General features: G+C 42.9%; 1 protein-coding gene and 1 long non-coding RNA gene across 2 annotated transcripts; both read left to right on the forward strand.

The window, feature by feature from the left end:
• Positions 1-1,321: 1,321 nt before the first annotated feature.
• On the forward strand, positions 1,322-1,723 carry LOC136357345 (uncharacterized). Its single transcript, XR_010742642.1, has 2 exons — positions 1,322-1,518; positions 1,617-1,723. It is a non-coding gene; the product is annotated as an uncharacterized lncRNA (long non-coding RNA).
• A 4,996-nt stretch (positions 1,724-6,719) lies between these two features.
• Positions 6,720-9,554, forward strand: LOC107276327 (putative mixed-linked glucan synthase 1). Its single transcript, XM_015789553.3, has 2 exons — positions 6,720-7,692; positions 7,784-9,554. The coding sequence occupies exons 1-2, from the start codon at positions 6,772-6,774 to the stop codon at positions 9,443-9,445; spliced, it is 2,583 nt and encodes an 860-aa protein (XP_015645039.1). The 5' UTR covers positions 6,720-6,771; the 3' UTR covers positions 9,446-9,554.
• The last annotated feature ends 12,547 nt before the right edge of the window (positions 9,555-22,101 follow it).

Genomic DNA, 22,101 nt, shown 5'->3' on the forward strand with positions numbered 1-22,101 from the left:
TGATTTGGAGGTATTGGATTCGGATTTGGATTTAGAATTGAATTCAAATGTGATGTTCGAACTCACGGACGGAGAGGTAAAGGAAAGGATCCAAGGAGAAAGTCATCATTCAAAAACGGAACGATGGGAGATGACGATAGAGCAATAGATAGATGGATGGATAGGGCGATAGATAGGTCGATCGATAGACATGGATGGATTTAAGGTAGGGATTTAATATTTTCTTGTAATCGGGGACAAGTATTTGGCGAGGATTCAAAGGAATAGATTGAATGTCGGAGTTGTCTTTGGAATGGGAATTTCGAGGAGACAATTTTTGATTTCGACGAGAGGGATCAAGGAGATTTAAACTGAGATCCACGACATGACTTAGACTCGCCCACAAAGAATGAAAATTTTCGCAATTAGGATTTTATTAATTAGGTTTTTTAACGTCTCGCGAAAAATGAGGCGTTACACTTTTCAAACTGGTATTAATCCATTAACACTAACTGTGGACCCATAGAATTTACTAGGAATAAATTGGGCCTAACCCATTTAGTTCTAACAATAATCCCCACCTAATTTCAGAGCTCACAGAAATGTTCTCAGTATTTCGGCGTAGACTGTGAAGTTGAACTTTCACCTAGAAAAAGGAGTTACACCTGACCACAACTGAACAATGGACTATTCCTTGAATTGTCGGTCTTGTGCAGTTAGGCTTTACTCAATTTCTTAATTGATACTAGACTGTCATTAGCATCTCCTTTGTGTGGTGTGTATAAGTTGTACTCCAGGCCTTTTCATGAGTATCTAGAGATCACCTAAATCTCATAGACTTTGGCTAGCAGTCGGACTCATATAGGTGTGTTCCTTCTAAGATGTTCTGTAGGCTAACATATCTTGTTTAAGAAAAGCCACTCAGGTCACATAAGGGAATGCACCAACCCACCATACAAATAAGGAGATAAGTACATCATAGAAATGAGCTTTGGGTCTCTCCTCCTAGCTACCAAATAGCTTGTTTCACCATCCTAATTCACAGGATCTCTAATCATAAAGGACGGATTATCACTATTGTGTAACTCAAGTGGATCCAAGCCCATCTCACTCGATGCACTGTCTATCACATTACGCGATAGACCCTTAGTGAACTGATTTGCCAGATTTTTAGTAGTCTGAACATAGTACAATGCTATCACTCCGGAGTTTTTCAGCTTCCTGACAGACTATATTAGTATTCTCTTTATATGTCTGGATGACTTCATGTTGTCCTTCTATTAACGCCAAAATATGGTATGTTTTTTTACTGCATTCAGGTAAGGGAAAGAGCGAAAGGGCCTGTAGCCTAGTGGTTACAAGAGCCTCAGTAGCACCCGAGGTCCTGGGTTCGACTCCCCATGGGAGCGAATTTTCCAGGATTTAATGGCGTTGTGCTTTCAGTGGTAGACGACGTACCCGTCGACAGCGAGGCGCCTGTGGTGACTTCGTCAATCTCTCCAGGATTTGCCGGCCCAGTCTTCGAAGATGCTCATAGGGGTGAGTGCACGTGCGTTGTGAGTGTCTGTGTTGTACTGTGTAATTCTCAAAAAAAAATGTAAGGAAAGAAGTCGATCAACTAATGTAAACCTATGCAGAAGAGACCAATCTCCGGAAGGAATCGTGAAGATCATAGTGTGGCAATTTAATTCTACCTATTAATTGGACATAATTTAGTAATTTTCTGTTATCTTCAAAAAGTTTTGTTTAGTGTCTGATCTTGACTTATATCTTTTATTTTTATCTTTAGAAAACTTATATTGTGTCCGATCAAGACTAGTATCAACCCGGAGGTATAAATATGTACAACCAAAGTTGTTTTAATCAATCTTCATAAATCAATACAATTATTTTCAACGCATCACCACCCTTTTTATCCCGGCGAGTTCTTAGTTAATTTCGAGGGGGGATACATCGGTTAAGTTCGATCTCCGACGAGAAGTGAGCTCCGTCATCTTCGCTTTCATTGGCGTTGCTAGGACTTTCTCGGTTAGGTCCGATGCTCTATTCGGGCTAAAGCAAGCGTTGCCTATCTTATATGTCGTCTCTAATTTTTTATGCATTGTTGCTTAAAGTTACATACTCACATCAGATTAGTTTGGACTTTATTGGTTCAGTCCGATATTCTAATCAAGTTAATGACTTTTATTATAAATTTGTTATATCCATCTCTTTAAATATAACATTTTTTTTAAAAAAAGTGGGCAAAAGCTTTGCCTCGTATATATTGATAGAGAAGAGGTACTAATATATATAATAATATAATATCTTTTTTTAAAGAACCCAACAAAGCTGGTTTTATATTATAGAAGGAAGAGAATAACCATACAGGAGCAGGAATGACATTCCTAGAACAAAAATGTCTCCCACAAGTAACTACTCCCTCCGTCCCATAATAATATAAGAAGTTTTAAAGTTGGACACGGTTATTAAAAAATTAGGTAAAAGTGAATGGTGGAGGATTGTGATTGGATGAGCAGTAGAGGTAGGTGGGAAAAGTGAATGGTGGAGGGTTGTGATTGGTTGAGAAGAGAATGTTAGTGGAGAAGTTGTTATATTTTGGGACAAATCCTAAGAACTAAAAGTTGTTATATTTTGGGATGAAGGGAGTAGAAATTAAAACAAGCCTATTCTCGCGACATTATACACTGCACTCCCTTAGCACCCGCCAACTCCCACAATTGGAGTTCATCCATAATCTTGCTTGTAAGTACCGGTGGTGTAGATTCGATGTTCCTGAAGATGCGATTGTTTCTTTCTATCCAAACCACCCAAAGCGTGGTCGGTGCCACCAATTGAGTAGGGTGTCATCATTGCTCGTGTTCAAGAATCGATTTGGTCTGATCTGGTGGCCTATCTCCTGCCAAACCCTCTGTATGAAGAGGCACTCCTTTGTATGAAGAGGCACTCCTTGAAGAGGTGCTGCACAGTTTCCAGATTTCTAAAACACAGTTGGCAAAAATAGTTATTTAGCCAGCCTCGGCATTGTAATCGATCCCCCGTCCATATTCTGTTCTTGCTCTTTGGCCAGAACTTTTGCTTGGCCGACGCCCAAGTTTTCTATATGAGAATAGCGGACTCTGATCTTGTTTTCCCCTGAACTGCATGGTGTATGCAGACCTTGCCGTATAGAGGCCGTTGGCCGACCATCTCCATTGGATTTATCCTCATTCCTCAGTCCCTTCTTGGAACACAACTCCTGCAATGTCCAGCACTTCCCAAACATAAATGTATTCCTGAAGCAATTGTATAATATAATATCTGAGTGGAAAGAAGTCTAAGCATATAAAAAACCTAGAACAAACAAGTTAACTATAAATAGACAAGTAGACAACTATAAAAATATTGTAGAAACAGAAAGCGGTTCGCAGAGTTATATGTTATATATATATATATATATATATAAGTACAGACTTCTCGCTTTACTTATGCTAATTACTCCGTAACCTTCTTCAGGAAAACTTAAACAACTCCACTGGCAACTGACAAGGTTAGGTAAGACCGTAAGAGATGGAATATCTCAGTTACTATCAGTGGGCGAGCTGGTCGTACGAGCCGGAGGCTGCGTTGGTACAATTGGGCTGTGTACACCAGTCAGCTTCGCGTATCCGGTGCTCTCTTTGACCTCGCCTTTTAAAAAAATAAAAATTGTTTTTTGTTCCCCTCTGACCAGCACAGCAGCAAGCTAGTACACTGGTTTCAACTTTCAGCTCGTCTTTTCACAAAAAAAAATACTGTAATTAAATTTTGTAAAGATCCGATCAAGCTCACGCGTACGTACACGCGCTTGATAGCATCATCAGAAATTCAGAATCTATTATATCTATAAAGTAATATAAAGTAATAGAAAAAGAAGCCTCCACGTTCGCTCTCACGGTCTAGAAATTCTCACATTAATTAAAAAATAAGAAAAAAGGAAAAATAGAACTAAGATTAGGATTAGGATTAGTTAAAAACTAAAGAAAGGCAAAAAAAACTAAAAAAAACTAAGATACTTGAATCGGACAACAGTCAAAAACTAAAAAAAGGAAAACGGAATCATACTAATATGCTTTCGTAGGATACAGGAAACGGACAAGGTTTCTTTCGATTTAGAAAACGTATCAGACACTAATTTTGAAAACCGTGTGAGACACTAAAAAAAGACAGACTAAAAAACCATCATCGTCAGATTCATGCAATCTGAATTGTACACAAATTACATGCCATGGTAATATATAAATAGTACGCTAGAAATCTTCTCTCCACAATCCACCGCAACAAAAAAAAAAGGAAAAAAAGATTAAGTACAAAATAGTGATGAAACTCTGTACGAATCCGACTTTTAGCGATGAAAAAAATTGTGAGATAAAAGCAAGTGTTTCAGGAAAATAGCAACTAACTGATGCTCTAAAATACCATAGAGCTGAAACGATATCAAAACAAGAAGGCAAACTCAATCTATTATCTTAATAAAGAAATAGAAATAAAAAAGGAGCCACCACTCTCATAGACTAAAAATTTTCACATGAATTAGAGAGAAATAAAAATTCTAATATATGAAAAAAGAGCCTAGATGGAAAGTAATAGAAAAAGAAGCTACCATGTTTGCTCTCACGGCTTAGAAATTCCCACGTTAATCGAAGAAAAATAAAAAGTAGAGTCCATATAGGAATACTATTTAAAAATAGCTGAAATTCAGAATTAAAAATAAGGAATATTGAAAGAGTAGACAAGAGTCCATACAAGCCTACAATTTAGAATTAATTAAAATTCGGAACTAAAAAAAATAGAAAAACTAAAATTAGAAGTTAGAGTCCATATAGAAATACAATTTAGAAATAACTAAAATTCAAAATTAAAAAAATTAAGATTGGGAGAAGGTCATAGTCCGTATATGAATACAATTTATAAATAACTGAAATTCAAAATTAACAAATAAGGAATACTGGAAAAAAAAAAGTCCAGCGTCCATATAGGAATACAATTTAGAAATAACTAAAATTAAAAAAATAAATATTGAAAAAAGAACTCTAGAGTCAATATAGGAATACACTTTACCAACAATTGAAATTCAAAATTAAAAAACTAAAAAATATTGAAAGAAGAGTTTAGAGTTCATATAGAAATATAATTTATAAATAACTAAAATTTAGAGTTAAGAAAAAATAATATTGGAAGAGTAGTCTAGAATCCATATAGGAATAGAATTTATAAACAAAGGAAATTCGAAAGTAGAGTCCATATAGGAATACAATTTAAAAATAGCTGAAATTTGGAATTAAAAATAATGAATATTGAAAGAGTATACTAGAGTCCATACAAGCATACAATTTAGAATTAATTAAAATTCGGAATTAAAAAATAGGAAAACTAAAATTAGAAGTTAGAGTCCATATAGAAATACAATTTAGAATTAATAAAATTCAAAATTAAAAAAAGTAAGATTGGGAGAAGTGTCATAGTCTATATATGAATACAATTTATAAATAACTGAAATTCAAAATTAACAAATAAGAAATCTTGAAAAAAAAGTCCAGCATCTATATAGGAATACAATTTAGAAATAACTAAAATTAAAAAAATATTGAGAAAAGAAGTCTAGAGTCAATATAGGAATACGGTTTACTAATAATTGAAATTCAAAATAAAAAAAAATATTGAAAGAAGAGTTTAGAGTTCATATAGAAATACAATTTATAAATAACTAAAATTCAGAGCTAAGAAAAAATGAATATTGGAAGAGTAGTCCAGAATCCATATAGGAATATAATTTATGAACAAAGAAAATTCAAAATTTAAAATAAGGAATGTTAAAATATGATTCTTGAGTCCATATAGAAATATAATTTATAAATAACTATCACATATATACAATACAATAAAAATATCACACATTTGTTAGTTCAACCAAGAATTTAAAATTATGTTGTCAATAATAAAATATGAAAATATTTAAACTATTGTATGAGAAAAAAAATCTAACAATGCTAGCCGCGCAATCTGCGCGGGCCGCCATGCTAGTTTAGATAAAACAACATGAAAACTTGCTGGTGCAGGCGTGCAGCGTAGTAACATTTTCTTCTTTGAAGACGTGACTTGGATCTGCTAGTCAACGAAGAACAAGAATTAATCTGTAGTTTCTGTTTCTATACTCGACTAGTATCTCCTCTGTCTCAAAATATAAGATATTTTGATCGAACGGAGGTAGTAGCTTCCTGCAGCCAACACACTATACTCGAGCTATGTATTTTTTGTCCTCTCTTTTATCAAACTTGCAGCAACTAGGAGTATGATAGTGTTGGTGATAAAGAAACCGTGGGCATAGAAATCACTACTCTCTCACCAAAATTCTCTAATTCTAGGTAGCAATAATTTGGTACGGAGAAAGTAAAATGCTCAGCTTGCGCTAGTGTGGTGGTCTGGTGGAGGCCGTATAGTAGCAATAGTAGCAAATTGACTTGGTAGGTAGACATGTCATTATTTAGGGTGAAGCTTAAAATTCTAATAATTAACTAGTTGGTAGTTATTTTCTAATTTATATTGTTGGATTCATAGAATTTTAAAAAATAATGTTTAAAAGAGATTCTGATTTTAGAAGAAGCAGTACAGTAGTTGCAAGAAGCTCTCAAACAGACCCATGAAACTCATGTTGTTTGCGGCGCTACATAAAGGCATAAAGCCCCCTTGGCGTGAAATAATTTGCCATGGACAAGGAGGGGCTAGCTAACTAGGTGCATTGCATGCTTGGCGGCGGCCACCACGGCTTCCACGATGTCCGCGGCGGCAGCGGTGACAAGCTGGACTAACGGATGCTGGTCGCCCGCGGCTACGCGGGTGAACGACGGCGGCAAGGACGATGTGTGGGTGGCCGTCGACGAAGCGGACGTGTCGGGGGCCCGCGGCAGCGACGGCGGCGGCCGGCCGCCGCTGTTCCAGACGTACAAGGTCAAGGGCAGCATCCTTCATCCTTACAGGTTCTTGATCCTGGCGCGACTGATCGCCATCGTCGCCTTCTTCGCGTGGCGCATACGTCACAAGAACCGCGACGGCGCGTGGCTGTGGACAATGTCCATGGTCGGCGACGTCTGGTTCGGCTTCTCGTGGGTGCTCAACCAGCTACCGAAGCAGAGCCCCATCAAGCGCGTCCCGGACATCGCCGCCCTCGCCGACCGGCACTCCGGCGACCTACCCGGCGTCGACGTCTTCGTCACCACCGTCGACCCTGTCGACGAGCCGATACTCTACACCGTGAACACCATCCTCTCCATTCTCGCCGCCGACTACCCGGTGGACAGGTACGCTTGCTACCTCTCCGACGACGGCGGGACGCTGGTCCACTACGAGGCTATGGTGGAGGTCGCCAAGTTCGCCGAGCTGTGGGTGCCCTTCTGCCGGAAGCACTGCGTCGAGCCGAGGTCGCCGGAGAACTACTTCGCGATGAAGACGCAGGCGTACAAAGGCGGCGTCCCCGGCGAGCTGATGAGCGATCACCGGCGTGTGCGGCGAGAGTACGAGGAGTTCAAGGTCAGGATCGACTCCCTCTCGAGCACCATTCGCCAGCGATCTGATGTGTACAACGCCAAACATGCCGGCGAAAATGCGACATGGATGGCTGATGGCACACATTGGCCCGGCACATGGTTTGAGCCGGCTGACAACCACCAGAGAGGGAAACATGCTGGAATTGTTCAGGTATTTGCGCACTACACATGTTTAATTTCTGTTTCCAATCTTGTCCGGGCAAATTGTATCAGAGTGAATGGTTTTTGTGTGTTTTTGATAGGTTTTACTGAACCATCCAAGCTGTAAACCGAGGCTTGGATTGGCGGCGAGTGCTGAGAATCCGGTTGATTTCAGCGGTGTCGACGTGCGGCTCCCCATGCTGGTGTACATCTCGCGCGAGAAGCGGCCCGGATACAACCACCAGAAGAAGGCCGGCGCCATGAACGTGATGCTCCGCGTGTCCGCGCTGCTGTCGAACGCGCCGTTCGTCATCAACTTCGACGGCGACCACTACGTCAACAACTCGCAGGCGTTCAGGGCGCCGATGTGCTTCATGCTCGACGGCCGCGGCCGCGGCGGCGAGAACACGGCGTTCGTCCAGTTCCCGCAGCGGTTCGACGACGTTGACCCGACGGACCGGTACGCGAACCATAACCGCGTCTTCTTCGACGGCACCATGCTCTCCCTCAACGGCCTCCAGGGGCCCTCCTACCTCGGCACCGGCACCATGTTCCGCCGCGTCGCGCTCTACGGCGTGGAGCCGCCGCGCTGGGGAGCGGCGGCGAGCCAGATCAAGGCTATGGACATCGCCAACAAGTTCGGCAGCTCGACGTCGTTCGTCGGCACGATGCTGGACGGCGCCAACCAAGAACGGTCGATCACGCCGCTGGCGGTGCTCGACGAGTCGGTCGCCGGCGACCTCGCCGCCCTGACGGCGTGCGCGTATGAGGACGGGACGTCATGGGGGAGAGACGTCGGGTGGGTGTACAACATCGCGACGGAGGACGTGGTGACCGGGTTCCGCATGCACCGGCAGGGGTGGCGCTCCGTATACGCCTCAGTGGAGCCCGCCGCGTTCCGCGGCACGGCGCCGATCAACCTCACCGAGCGCCTCTACCAGATCCTCCGGTGGTCGGGCGGCTCGCTGGAGATGTTCTTCTCCCACAGCAACGCGCTCCTCGCCGGCCGCCGCCTCCACCCGCTGCAGCGCGTCGCCTACCTCAATATGTCCACCTACCCGATCGTGACCGTGTTCATCTTCTTCTACAACCTCTTCCCGGTGATGTGGCTCATCTCCGAGCAGTATTACATCCAGCGGCCGTTCGGCGAGTACCTCCTCTACCTCGTCGCCGTCATCGCCATGATCCACGTGATCGGCATGTTCGAGGTGAAGTGGGCTGGCATCACGCTGCTGGACTGGTGCCGCAACGAGCAGTTCTACATGATCGGATCCACGGGGGTGTACCCGACGGCGGTGCTGTACATGGCGCTCAAGCTCGTCACCGGGAAGGGCATCTACTTCCGCCTCACGTCGAAGCAGACGGCAGCCAGCTCCGGCGACAAGTTCGCCGACCTGTACACCGTGCGGTGGGTGCCTCTGCTGATCCCGACCATCGTCATCATGGTCGTGAACGTCGCCGCCGTCGGGGTGGCGGTCGGCAAGGCGGCGGCGTGGGGGCCGCTCACCGAGCCGGGGTGGCTCGCCGTGCTCGGGATGGTGTTCAACGTGTGGATCCTGGTGCTCCTCTACCCGTTCGCGCTCGGGGTCATGGGTCAATGGGGGAAGCGGCCGGCCGTGCTGTTCGTGGCGATGGCGATGGCCGTCGCCGCCGTGGCGGCCATGTACGTCGCCTTCGGTGCACCGTACCAAGCTGAGTTGTCAGGTGTTGCTGCTTCTCTCGGTAAAGTGGCGGCGGCATCGCTGACTGGGCCATCTGGGTAGGGACGGTTCGGGTTTGAATTTGATTTGAGTATTTGATGATTTTCTTGTGCAATAATCTGGTTGTTACTTCTATTATGTTGTTACGTCATGAGAGCGGCTGATTATGCTAGTCTGCTCTATCCGTGTGAGACTTGAATTGTTCTTCTTGAAAAATGACAACATTTGAATTTCTCCGGTGTGATATGTTGACTTTATATGCTCGGATATCTTTTACGACATATATTACTTTATTTGGATTCTTAACACGTTGACTTTTTTTTCGCTAAAAGGCATTTAGCTTAGTGGTTGCAGTGATCTGAGTAGCACCCCAAGATCCTGAGTTCAAATATCCATAAGAGCGAATTTCAAGTTTGGTTGTTTACCAATTTAAAAAGATGCATATATCCGATTGGATACAAATGTTGGGTAAATATTACCATTCTATAAAAATTGTACTCTCTTTTTAAATAATGTTTAACATTGTTGATTTTTTAACTTACATACGACCATTCATCGTTTTAAAAAACATTTATTACTTATCTTTTTATGATTTGTCTCATCACTACAATACTTTAATTATGACTTCTATTTTTCATATTTGTATAGTTTTCTAAATAAGATAAATAATCAAAGGTAACTTAAAAAATTAACGGTGCTAACTATATAGAAATATGGAGGGAGAACAACACTTTGCAAGAAATCCTAAAAGCCAAGTGAACTACTTTTAGCTTAAGGTTGTGTTTAGATCCAAAGTTTGGATCCAAATTTCAGTCCTTTTCCATCACATCAACCTGTCATACACACACAACTTTTCAGTCACATCATCTCCAATTTCAACCAAAATCCAAACTTCGTACTGAACTAAACACAGCCTAAGTTCAATTCTAGCATATTTGTAGTCTATGCTACTCTGCCACTAGGGTGATATTTTAATTGTTCTTTTAAAAATATGAAGACTTGAATTTGTCCAGTGTGCATATCTTGACGCTAAATTCTCGGAGACCTTTTACAGTATTACTCATTAAACGAAAGACGTTCACACATCCACCACCATACATGCAGATCTAAAAGTCAAGTGCGCTAATTTTAGCTTACGTTCAATTCTAACATACTTGCTATTCTGTGCTACTCGGCCCCTTGGGTGATACTTGAATTTTTCTTTTACTAGAAAATATGCCCATGCGTTGTAACGGATGAATACTATTTTAATCTTATTATTATTATTGTTATACGGTTTAACTAGGGTGAAGTTTGATGTGGGAATTCGCTTTGATAAATTTTTTTTAGAAAATCATGAGCTGCAATTAGGAGTCTGACTTTAATCTCAAGTTAGCGTACAAGTTTTTTTAGAGATTTTCTTGTACGATTCATTTTATATTTCCAAAAACAAACGAACTCTGGTGACAAACGAAATTTTTTAGAGATTTTCTTGTACGACTTTAATCTCAGGTGAAGGAGAGCCAATGCTGTTTTCTTCAGAACTCCGGTGTTCTCCCCTGAAACCGTTTGAACGCAGAGTGAGCAGGGTGAAAGCTGTCCCTAGTGGTGGTGTGTAGTTTTGTGATTTTTCCTCTCGAAGCTTCACTTCATTTCCTTTCTCATCTACTATACATATACATTGGTGGAATGGGCCCTATTGGGCTGAAATACACACGCCTACACTCAACACTCCCCCTCAAGATGGGCGATAAATATCTATCATGCCCATCTTGCTACACGAAGAAGTGCACTCTCTAGCACCTAATGCCTTCGTTAAACTATCAGCTACTTGTTCACCAGAGTTTACAAAGCCTAAGTTTAAGGTTCCCTCATCCATTCTCTCTTTAATAAAGAAGCGATCTATTTCCACATGCTTCGTTCGATCATGCTGGACTGGATTGTTAGCAATATTTATGGCTGATTTGTTGTCACACCACAACTTCATGGAAGTGCTTGTCGACAGCTTCAATTCAGCCAAAAGATTTTTCAACCATAACAATTCACTCAAGCTCATCGACATTGACCTGTATTCCGCCTCAGCAGTCGAGCGAGACACAACTGATTGTTTCTTGCTCCTCCAAGATACCAAATTGCCACCAATAAATACACAGTAGCCTGATGTTGACCTCCTATCATCAAGACAACTGCCCCAATCTGCATCACAATATCCCTCCACATCTAGGTGTCCATTCTTCTTGAACCATATGCCTTTACCTGGGCTTGCCTTCAAATATCTCAAAATTCTATACACAACATCCATGTGACCACTTCTAGGATCATGCATGTATCGGCTCACCACACTCACAGCATAAGTTATATCAGGTCTTGTGTGACACAAATATATCAACCTTCCCACAAGTCTTTGATATCTCTTTTTATTAACTGGATCTCCAGATTCAGCACATAACTTATGATTTTGTTCAATTGGTGTAGAAGCTGGCCGACATCCAAGCATACCTGTATCACTGAGCAGATCCAATACATACTTTCGCTGCGAAAGAACTATTCCTCTAGGAGATCTTGCAATTTCAATACCCAAAAAATATTTTAATTGGCCCAGATCCTTGACCTCAAACTCCTTGCTTAGATTTTGTTTCAACCTAGATATCTCCAAGCAATCATCTCCAGTGATAATCATGTCATCAACATACACAACAAGAATAGTTTTAAGACCTCTATTATGGCGATAGAAAACTGTGTGGTCTCCATTGCACTGTTTATAACCCATACCACACATTGCACGTCTAAAGCGATCAAACCATGCTCTTGGTGATTGTTTAAGGCCATATAAAGATTTTTTCAGTCTCAACACTTTACCTTCAGTTTGTGAGGTAGCAAATCCAGGTGGAATTTCCATATACACCTCCTCTTGAAGATCTCCATGTAAGAATGCATTCTTGACATCTAACTGATGCAATGGCCAATCAAAATTAGCTGCACAAGAGATAAGAGTTCTTACCGTGCTCATCTTTGCTACTGGTGCAAAAGTTTCATCATAATCAATTCCATATGTTTGACTATATCCCTTAGCCACAAGCCTTGCCTTGTATCTTTCCACATTTCCATTAGGATTTTGCTTTACTGTATAAACCCATTTACAGTTAACCACTTTCTTCCCTTTAGGGAATGGTACAAGGTCCCATGTTTTGTTCTTTTCAAGAGCCTCTAGCTCCTCTAGCATAGCTTGATGCCACCTTGGGTCTTGCTTTGCTTCCCTCCAATCATTTGGAATTTCCACTGAATTTAGTGATGTCACAAAGGCCTTATATGTGGATGACAAAGAAGCATAAGAGACATAATTGGCTATGTTATTCTCATCATCATTCACACCTTGAGCTTCAAAACCATACCTTTGTGGAGGTTTACCTGCATTGCTTCTTACCCCCATTCTTATAACAATAGGAAGATTAGTTTCTTCTCCCCCTGTTTCAAACTCCTCTCCTTCCGTATCCGATGAAATCTGTATAGTATCACACTGATCAGATGGTTTATCACCTACTTCAGCAACAATTGAAGATTGTTGCTGCTCCATCCCATCCATAGGAGACTCATGTTGCCCCATTGTTTGCGCCTCCAAAGACCTTGTTTTCCTCCTAGTATAAACTTGTAGATTTTCTTCTTCACGTGGCCTTCTCCAATTTTGCTCATGAATGGGTTCACTAACAGGATATGGGATTGAGCCAACCACAAATTTCATGCTTCTTGATTGTGTGTCTTCTTCAATACCTGATGAGCCATTCTCCCCCTCTTGTCCATCCTCATCAATAATTGGATTGTCAAGATCAACAAACAAGGAACTCAAATCTGTTCTTTCTCCATAGAACGGAACAGACTCTCTAAAAGTAACATCCATACTAACAAAAGTTCGCCGCTCAGATGGACTCCAACATTTATATCCCTTTTGCCCAGAAGAGTAACCTATAAAAATACACTTGACGGCTCGAGGATCCAATTTTCCAACGGATGGTCTATGATCTCTGACAAAACAAGTACACCCAAACACTTTTGGAGGAACAATGAATTCATTCTTCCCAAACACCATTTCATATGGAGTCTTCATCCCAAGTATTCGTGATGGCATGCGATTGATGAGATATGTTACTGTCATGACTGCCTCACTCCATAGAAACTTTGGTACATTCATCGTATACATGAGTAAACGAGTTACCTCCAGAATATGTCGATTTTTCCTCTCAGCTACTCCGTTCTGTGGAGGTGTGTCAGCACAAGAAGTTTGATGTACTATTCCTTCTGCTGAGAGAAAACTCCTAAATTCATCATTCACATATTCTCCCCCATTATCGCTCCTAATAACTTTAACACAAGTGTTTAATTGATTCCTAACCCAAGCATAGAAATTCTTGAAACATTTCAATACTTCACTCTTGTGTCTCATGAGATATATCCAAGTCATTCGTGAGTGGCAATCAATAAAGGTGACAAAGTACTTTGCTCCACTTACCGAAGCAATAGGAGAAGTCCATACATCAGAGTGAACCAACACAAATGGCAAAATGCTTCGAAGTCCTCTGCTTATGTATGTGGTTCGTGTATGTTTTCCATACTCGCATGCATCACACATTAATTTGCTTTTGTCCACCTTACTCATCTCAAAGGACATATGTCCCAATTGACAATGTTTTAGAATCAATTTAGCCTCCTCTTCACTTGTGCTAGCTAACAAAGCACTACATAGTGCTTTGTCCGTCCCTCTTCTATCCAGATACCACAACCCATTATGCCTAACACCGGTTCCAAGCTTTCTTCCAGTTCTTCTCTCCTCAATTAGACAATTCTCTCGGTCAATAGTAATTCGACAATCCATATGATCAACCAACGAGCTTACGGATACTAGGTTAACAGGAAAAGAGGGAGCATATAAAACTGACGACAATGTAATTGATGGAGTACATTTGACTGTTCCCACTCCCCTCACATGTCGTAAAGTTCCGTCGGCAGTTTGAATTGTTTCTTTAAATGATGACTGAAATGGAGTATATGATGTAAACTCACTCGACATTCCTGTAACATGTCTAGATGCTCCGGAGTCTAATATCCAAGTTGAGTTAGGTACCTGCATAGGATGTGCGAGATTAATAAAGTTGCCAAGCACTGTTGTTTTCTTCTTCACTTTCTGAATTCTTCCCCTTATTTCTTCAACTTCTTCAGCCAATTTCTCAAGTATTTGCTCAATTCCTTGAATTTCCCCCATGGCAGATCAACCAAATCTTCTAGGATACTAGCCAAATCAATTAATAGGAGTAACAACACTACTCCTCAGTTTCTCACCAAAAACAGAACAGCAGCAGTAGCACTACTTCCTCCCAGCAGCACTACTTTTCAGTTTCCCCCAAATCAGCACAACAGCAGCAGCAAGCCAAGCTCTCGTACTCAGTTTCTTCCCCAAATCAGAACAACAGCAACAGCAAACCAAGCTTCCGCTTCACCTCCAAATCCTCACCTTCTCAAGTAGCAGCAGCACCAGCAACAGCACCACCAAAGTCACCACCACTGGAACGGACAACAATAGCCAATAGCACCAAATCCTTCTCTGTTGATCCTACAGCCAACAGCTGCGCGTCTCTCAGCCGCTGTGCTCCCTACAGCTTGTGCTGCACCAAATCCTTGCGCAGCTCAACCAGCGAGCGTGCGCCCTGCTCCTCCTTCACGCTGCTCGCGTTGAGAACCTCTGCAGCAGCCGTCGCCGCCTCCGCCGTCGACACTGCCGCTCCGCCTCCGCTGTCCGACGTCGCCGCTCCGCCTCAGCCGTCGACGTCGCCGCAGAACCCCTCTGGTCACAACGCCGCCGCCGACTAGGGTTCGCGTCGGCGAGGTCGCCGGTGACCCAGCTCTGATACCATGTAGTTTTGTGATTTTTCCTCTAGAAGCTTCACTTCATTTCCTTTCTCATCTACTATACATATACATTGGTGGAATGGGCCCTATTGGGCTGAAATACACACGCCTACACTCAACAGGTGTGCCAAGGAAGATTATTTTCAGAGAAGCGGGCTCTGCGAGCTCATCCTCGATAGGGGAAAAGAGGGATCTGCTGCACCCGACAGAACCACCGGTAAGAATTGATACTTTTGATGGCTTTGAGTCAAGAGAGAGAAAAGGGGATGAAGGTGTGGATGCCCAACTAGCAGAACAGGCCAACCAGATACGCGTGTCGGACATGAATAGTTCCCAGCATAAACCCATAAATACTGATAAGGGGCTCTCTAGAGATTTGATTATGGCTGAAAGAGGGGGGGAGCTGTTGCCAATCCCTTCAAATGAGATGATACCGGCTGTCAGGGATCTGAGCGCTTATCAGGACTCGTTGGATGAAGGCTCTATGGATGAAACAAGCAGTCCGAGCAAGAGGAAAACAGGCAGTTTGTCAGATACAAAGAAGACAGGCATTGTTCAGCAAGCTTTGTTGGAGTACAAACAGCTAGAGGAGAGCACAGCTCAAAGCAAGAAGGACATTGAGTCCATAGGACGGTCGCTAAAGAGACTCAGGAAGGATGGTGGAGCAACAGGGGAGGTGACTGGCTTGGAAGCTACCAGCGCTGGGGCTGCTGGTTCACTGGCGAGACCTACGGCAGGGTCCCGCCAGGGACAATGAGTTGCTTGGCTTGGAACTGTCGGGGGATAGGGAACCCCTCGACAGTTCGTGAACTGTGTACCTTAGTCAAGGACACTAGTTCCCAGTTAGTCTTCTTGTGTGAAACAAGGCAGCGAGTTGAGAAGGTAAGCCGCCTCAGTAAAAGGTTGGGTCTTAGAGGTTTTACTGGTGTTAGTAGTGAAGGTATGAGTGGTGGTTTGGCTTTGTTCTGGCACGAATCTGTCATTGTTGATATTAAAGATGTGAATGCAAGATATATTGATGCGTATGTTCGTTTGTCTCCGATTGATCCTGTTTGGCATGTTACTTTTGTGTATGGCGAACCTCGGGTGGAGAATCGGCACCATATGTGGTCGTCTTTGAATGCCCTTCGACAATCGTCAAACTTTCCGTGGATGGTCATAGGCGATTTTAATGAAGCCTTATGGCAATTCGAACACTTTTCGAAAACACCGAGAAATGAGAATCAGATGAAGGCTTTTCGGGATGTCTTGCAGATCTGTGGTCTGAGTGACCTGGGTTTCAAAGGGCTACCCCATACTTATGATAACCGTAGGGAAGGCTGGAACAATGTGAAGGTGAGATTGGACAGAGTGATTGTAGATGATAGTTGGAGGGATATTTTCTCTGAGGCACATGTTGTTCATTTGGTTTCTCCCTGCTCTGACCATTCACCTCTTTTGTTAAACTGTAAGATGAAGGATACTAGCACTGTACGTAACAAGTGCTTGCACTATGAGATATTGTGGGAAAGGGAAGCTGATTTCCCTGAGGTTGTGGCAGATGCTTGGTCTGATGCAGGGGATAAGGGCGACCTGGGGAAAGTTAACAAAGCTCTAGATCGGGTGATGGCTTCACTGCGTTCTTGGAGTAACAGGAAGGTTAAGAATATAGGCAGGGAGTCAGAAAAGGCAAGAAAAAGACTGGCGGCTCTGTTAGAGAATGGAGCTGATAGTTCAGTTGTTCGGCAAGCTTCAGACCATATGAATGAATTGTTATACAAGGAAGAAATGTTGTGGCTCCAACGCTCCAGAATTAGTTGGTTGAAGGAAGGTGATCGTAATACTCGATTCTTTCACAGCCGGGCAGTTTGGAGGGCTAAGAAAAATAGTTCAAATTGGTCCCCTGAAGGCACCGGGCCCTGACGGCTTTCCTGCTCGGTTTTATCAGAGGAATTGGGGTGCTGTTAAACAGGATATTGTACATGCTGTTAGCAAGTTCTTTCAGACAAGCACTATGCCTGATGGGGTAAACGACACAACGATAGTTCTTATCCCGAAGATTGATTAACCCATGGAGCTAAAGGATTTCAGACCTATAAGTTTATGCAATGTTATGTACAAGGTGGTATCGAAATGTTTGGTCAACCGGTTGAGGACTATACTTGATGAGCTAGTTTCCTGTGAGCAAAGTGCATTCGTGCCAGGTCGCCTAATTACAGATAATGCCTTGCTGGCTTTTGAATGCTTCCACACCATTCAAACTAACAGAAGACAGAATAGAGCAATGTGTGCCTACAAGCTAGACTTATCGAAAGCTTACGATCGTGTGGATTGGCGGTATCTGGAAATGGCATTGAACAAGTTGGGTTTCGCTCACCGTTGGGTTAACTGGATTATGGCATGTGTTACCTCGGTGAGATACTCTGTCAAATTTAACGGAACTCTCCTTAGCTCCTTTGCACCCTCCAGGGGTCTTCGTCAAGGAGATCCTCAGTCGCCATTCTTGTTTCTATTCATAGCTGATGGTTTGTCTATGTTGTTGAGAGAAAGAGTTGCACAGGGGTCCATCTCTCCTATTCAGATATGTCGACGCGCTCCTGGTATATCTCATTTGCTCTTTGCAGATGATACCTTGTTATTTTTCAAGGCTGAACAACAACAGGCGATTGCGGTAAGTGAGGTTCTCAGTGCTTATGCAGCTGGGACTGGACAGCTAATAAACCCAGCGAAATGTTCTATTATGTTTAGTGAGGCTTCTCCACCAGGAATACAGGAAGCAATTAAGAGTATTCTTCACATTGAGAAAGACGAATTTGAAGAAAGGTACTTGGGGTTCCCTACTCCCGAAGGTAGGATGAAGAGAGGGAAATTCCAAAGTCTTCAAGAGAAGATATGGAAAAGAATTATTCAGTGGGGGGAAACATTCCTGTCCTCTGGCGGCAAAGAAATAATGATCAAAGCAGTCCTCCAAGTGATACCAGTGTATGTCATGGGAATCTTCAAACTGCCAGAGTCTGTGTGTGAGGATTTGAACAAACTCACTCGTCAATTCTGGTGGGGATCTCAGGATGGACGGCGAAAAACTCATTGGAAGGCATGGGATGTGCTAATGAAGTCGAAACAGAGTGGTGGCATGGGTTTCAGGGATATTAGATGGTTCAACCAAGCCTTGCTAGCTAGGCAAGCATGGCGGTTGATTGAATCTCCCGATAGTCTCTGTGCTCGGGTGTTGAAAGCGAAGTATTATCCGAATGGTTCCCTCATTGATACTGTTTTTGGCGGTAATGCCTCTCCTGGATGGAAAGGAGTGGAATATGGTTTGGTACTTCTGAAACAAGGATTAATTTGGAGGATAGGAAACGGGAAATCAATGAAAATTTGGAGAGATCCTTGGTTGCCGAGGGAGTTTACTAGAAGACCAATTACAGTCAAACGACATTGTCGTCTGAAATGGGTTTCAGAGCTAATTGATGAGAATGTTGCTTGGGATGTAGATAAGGTCTCTCAATACTTTTGGAATGTTGATGCAGAGGAAATTTTAAAAATCAGACTACCCTATAGGGAAACGGAGGACTTCATATCCTGGAACCCCGACAAGAACGGCCGGTTCTCGGTGAGAAGCGCCTATCACCTTGCAGTGAGGCTGGCATCCAAGGATGAGAGCTCTTCATCCTCTTCAATTTGTGCAAAGAATTCTTGGGATTTAATCTGGAAATGTGAAGTTCCACACAAGGTTAAGATCTTCTCCTGGAGAGTAGCCACAGACAGTTTGGCAACGATGGAGAATAAAAAGAAAAGGAAACTGGAGATGAGTGATTCCTACACCATCTGTGATAGAGAAAGAGAGGATACTGGACATGCTCTATGTCGATGCAGTCATGCCAGGAATCTTTGGATGGAAATGGCCAAGGCAGGAAATCTTGTATCTGACATTAATTCGATCAGAGGGGGTTCTTACTGGTTCTTGGACTGGTTGGGGAGAGTTCCAGCTGAGGAGCACCCTATGATTCTCATGATCCTTTGGCGAAATTGGCAGGTTCGTAATGATATAACTCATGGGAAGCCGGCTGCCCCCGTGTGGGCGTCAAGGCGGTTCCTGGAAAGCTATATGTCAACAATTGTCCAAATCAAGCAGAATCCTGGTGCAAATTTGAAGAAAGGGAAACTGGCTGTTGGTATTGCTAAGCGGGCTCCTGCCCCTTGCTGCTCTGTCAAGGATGTCCCCGTGTCGTGGGAGAAACCACCAGCGGGGTGGATGAAACTGAATATCGATGGATCCTTCCATCCACAGGAGGAAACAGGAGGAGTAGGAATGGTTCTGCGCAACAGTTCAGGAGAGGTAATTTTCTCCTCTTGCAGGTTTTTGAACAGATGCCAGGAGGCGCTAGAATCTGAACTTCTTGCCTGTGTCGAAGGACTTGGATTGGCACTCCAGTGGACGATTCTCCCCATCGTCATAGAGACAGATTGCTTGACAGTGGTTAATTTGGCGCTTTCAAAAGACCAAGATCGATCTGTCTTCTCGCATATTGTCAGCGAGATTAAATGTTTGCTGGAAGATGAGAGAGGAGTCACCATAAAGAAGATACAGAGATCCCAGAATCAAGCCATCCATGTTTTAGCTTGTAAAGCTCGTGGTGATCACATCTCTGATTTTTGGTTAGAAAATACTTGTAGCATAATATCTCAGATTCTCTGTAAGGACTCCTCTGGTTGAGTAATATATCTTTGCTCTTCCCCTCAAAAAAAAACAAACGAACTTAAAATTTGACTCATACACGGAATTATATTTTCAAAAGCTAACGAACTAAAAAACCAACTCAAACACGGATGAGACGTACCAAAATACCGGCAAAAACTTCTTCAACTTTTATAATAGTAGAGAAAAATGTGAAGACTTGAATTTGTTCTGCATGACATTTTGACTTTAAGTTCTCAAAGATCTTTTTAGCGAATTTATGCATATAAACTTTTTTTATTATGCAGATCAAGATGAGAACACATGATCTATGTACCATACGTCCACAAGTGTACTAATTTTAACTATATGGACACTAAACTCTATTTTTAATTTTATTATTTTTATTCTAGATTTTAATTAATTCCAAATTCCTATATACACTCTATACTTTTCTTCTAATATTTATTTTTTTAATTCTGAATTTCTTTTACTTTTTAATTGTATTTCTATATGGACACTATACTTTTCTTCTAAAATTCTTTATTTTTAATCCCAAATTTTAGTTATTTATAAATTGTATTTCTATATGACTCTAACCTCAACTTTTAATTTTATTTTTTTTTCTAATTTCGAATTTTCATTAGTTCTAAATTATATACTTGTATGGACTCTATTTTTCTTGTTCTTTGATTAATAGGAGAATTTCTAGGCCGTGAGAACTAACATGGAGATTCTTTTTTCTATTACTTTAATAAGTTAATAGATTTGCAATTAAGCCCCGTAAACTATAGAAGAATTCATAAAATTAACTGCGCGGCGGCAGGGTACACGGTGGCGGATACCCCCTCCTGCTGGCACACCGAGGGGGAAGCTGCACGAGATGGTGTTGAAGGAGCAGGAGGAGAGCTCCACCGCCTTCGTCGAGTCCCCCCTTTATCCCGCTGACAAAGCTGGGTCCAAGCCTCGGCATGTGCTCGTCGCCTCCTCGGGATTCTCCGTCAACGCGAGCGGTGCCGACTCCGACAACGGCGAGGACCGGAGCAGCGATAGCAGCCAGCAGGTCCTCCACTGCCATGAGCGCCCCTCACCGCCACGACTCCTCGCCCTCTTCCTCGCACTCAGTGGCAGGCGGTGATGGGGTCGAAGGGGGGAGAGAGAAGAGAGAGAAGGGAGGGAGCGAGAAGGAAGAAGGAGCGAGGAGTGGATGACGTGTGGGTCCCACGTGTCAGTGGGTCCACAATTTTTTGTGTGTGAATGACAAATGGGTCCCACATATATGTTTTTAACTCTAATGACACCTAAGTGTCATGTCAATGCCACAAACCAAGTCAACACGGCCACGTAGATGCCACGTCAGCGAAACCGTCCTCCAAAAACACTGAGAGAGTCAAATTGCATCGGTTTTAATAGTTGAGGGGTCGAGATATCTAGTATTGTGATTAAAGGATACGAATCATATCCAAATCTTATTCCAATTTAAATTATGGCCTTGCTCGGTTGTACTTGCTGCAGCTAGCTACAGCTCATTCCGCTGCAAGCAGTAATCGTTGGTCTTGTCACTTGTGTAGTTGTGTTTCTGGCATCCAATGAAATCGGCCAAGCTGTGGGGCTTTGAAACTTTCCTCATAAAAATAGAACTATGAATCTTCAATTCAAATTTAGCATATTTTGGCTGGTTATTCCGGCCGGTGCTGTCATTGGCTTCGAACTGATTACTAATATTTTGAACGAATAATGGGCCACCACCTTATAATAAGGCCTTATTGAGAAGCGCTTCAGTATAGCCTTCACAAATGCATGGCCTAGATTGCTTTATGTTATCATAGACTCACAGGTAAGCCTCTACGGAAAAATCAGTAGTTTCCACATGTCATCCTTCTCTCTACTTTCCTCCCATACCTTTCTCTTCACCTTTCCTCCGTCTCTCTTACCTACGGGCGACTGAGAGACAGCGACAAGCGGTGATGCAAAGGAGGACGCGGCAGTGGGCAGCGCGATGGCATGGCGGTGCAGAAGTCAATATGCTCTCCACAAATTCATCGATGCCGACGCAGAAGGAGGATGGCAAGTAGACAACATCGAGAGGTGGGGGCAAAGAGGGCGGGGGGGGGGGGAGGGGGGAGGGGGGAGAAGCTTGACAGCTCCCTAACCAGAGGGTACCTCGCGTAGATAGAGATGGGAG

Source organism: Oryza sativa, chromosome 7 (genome assembly GCF_034140825.1).
Source record: "Oryza sativa Japonica Group chromosome 7, ASM3414082v1".
NCBI lineage: Eukaryota > Viridiplantae > Streptophyta > Magnoliopsida > Poales > Poaceae > Oryza > Oryza sativa.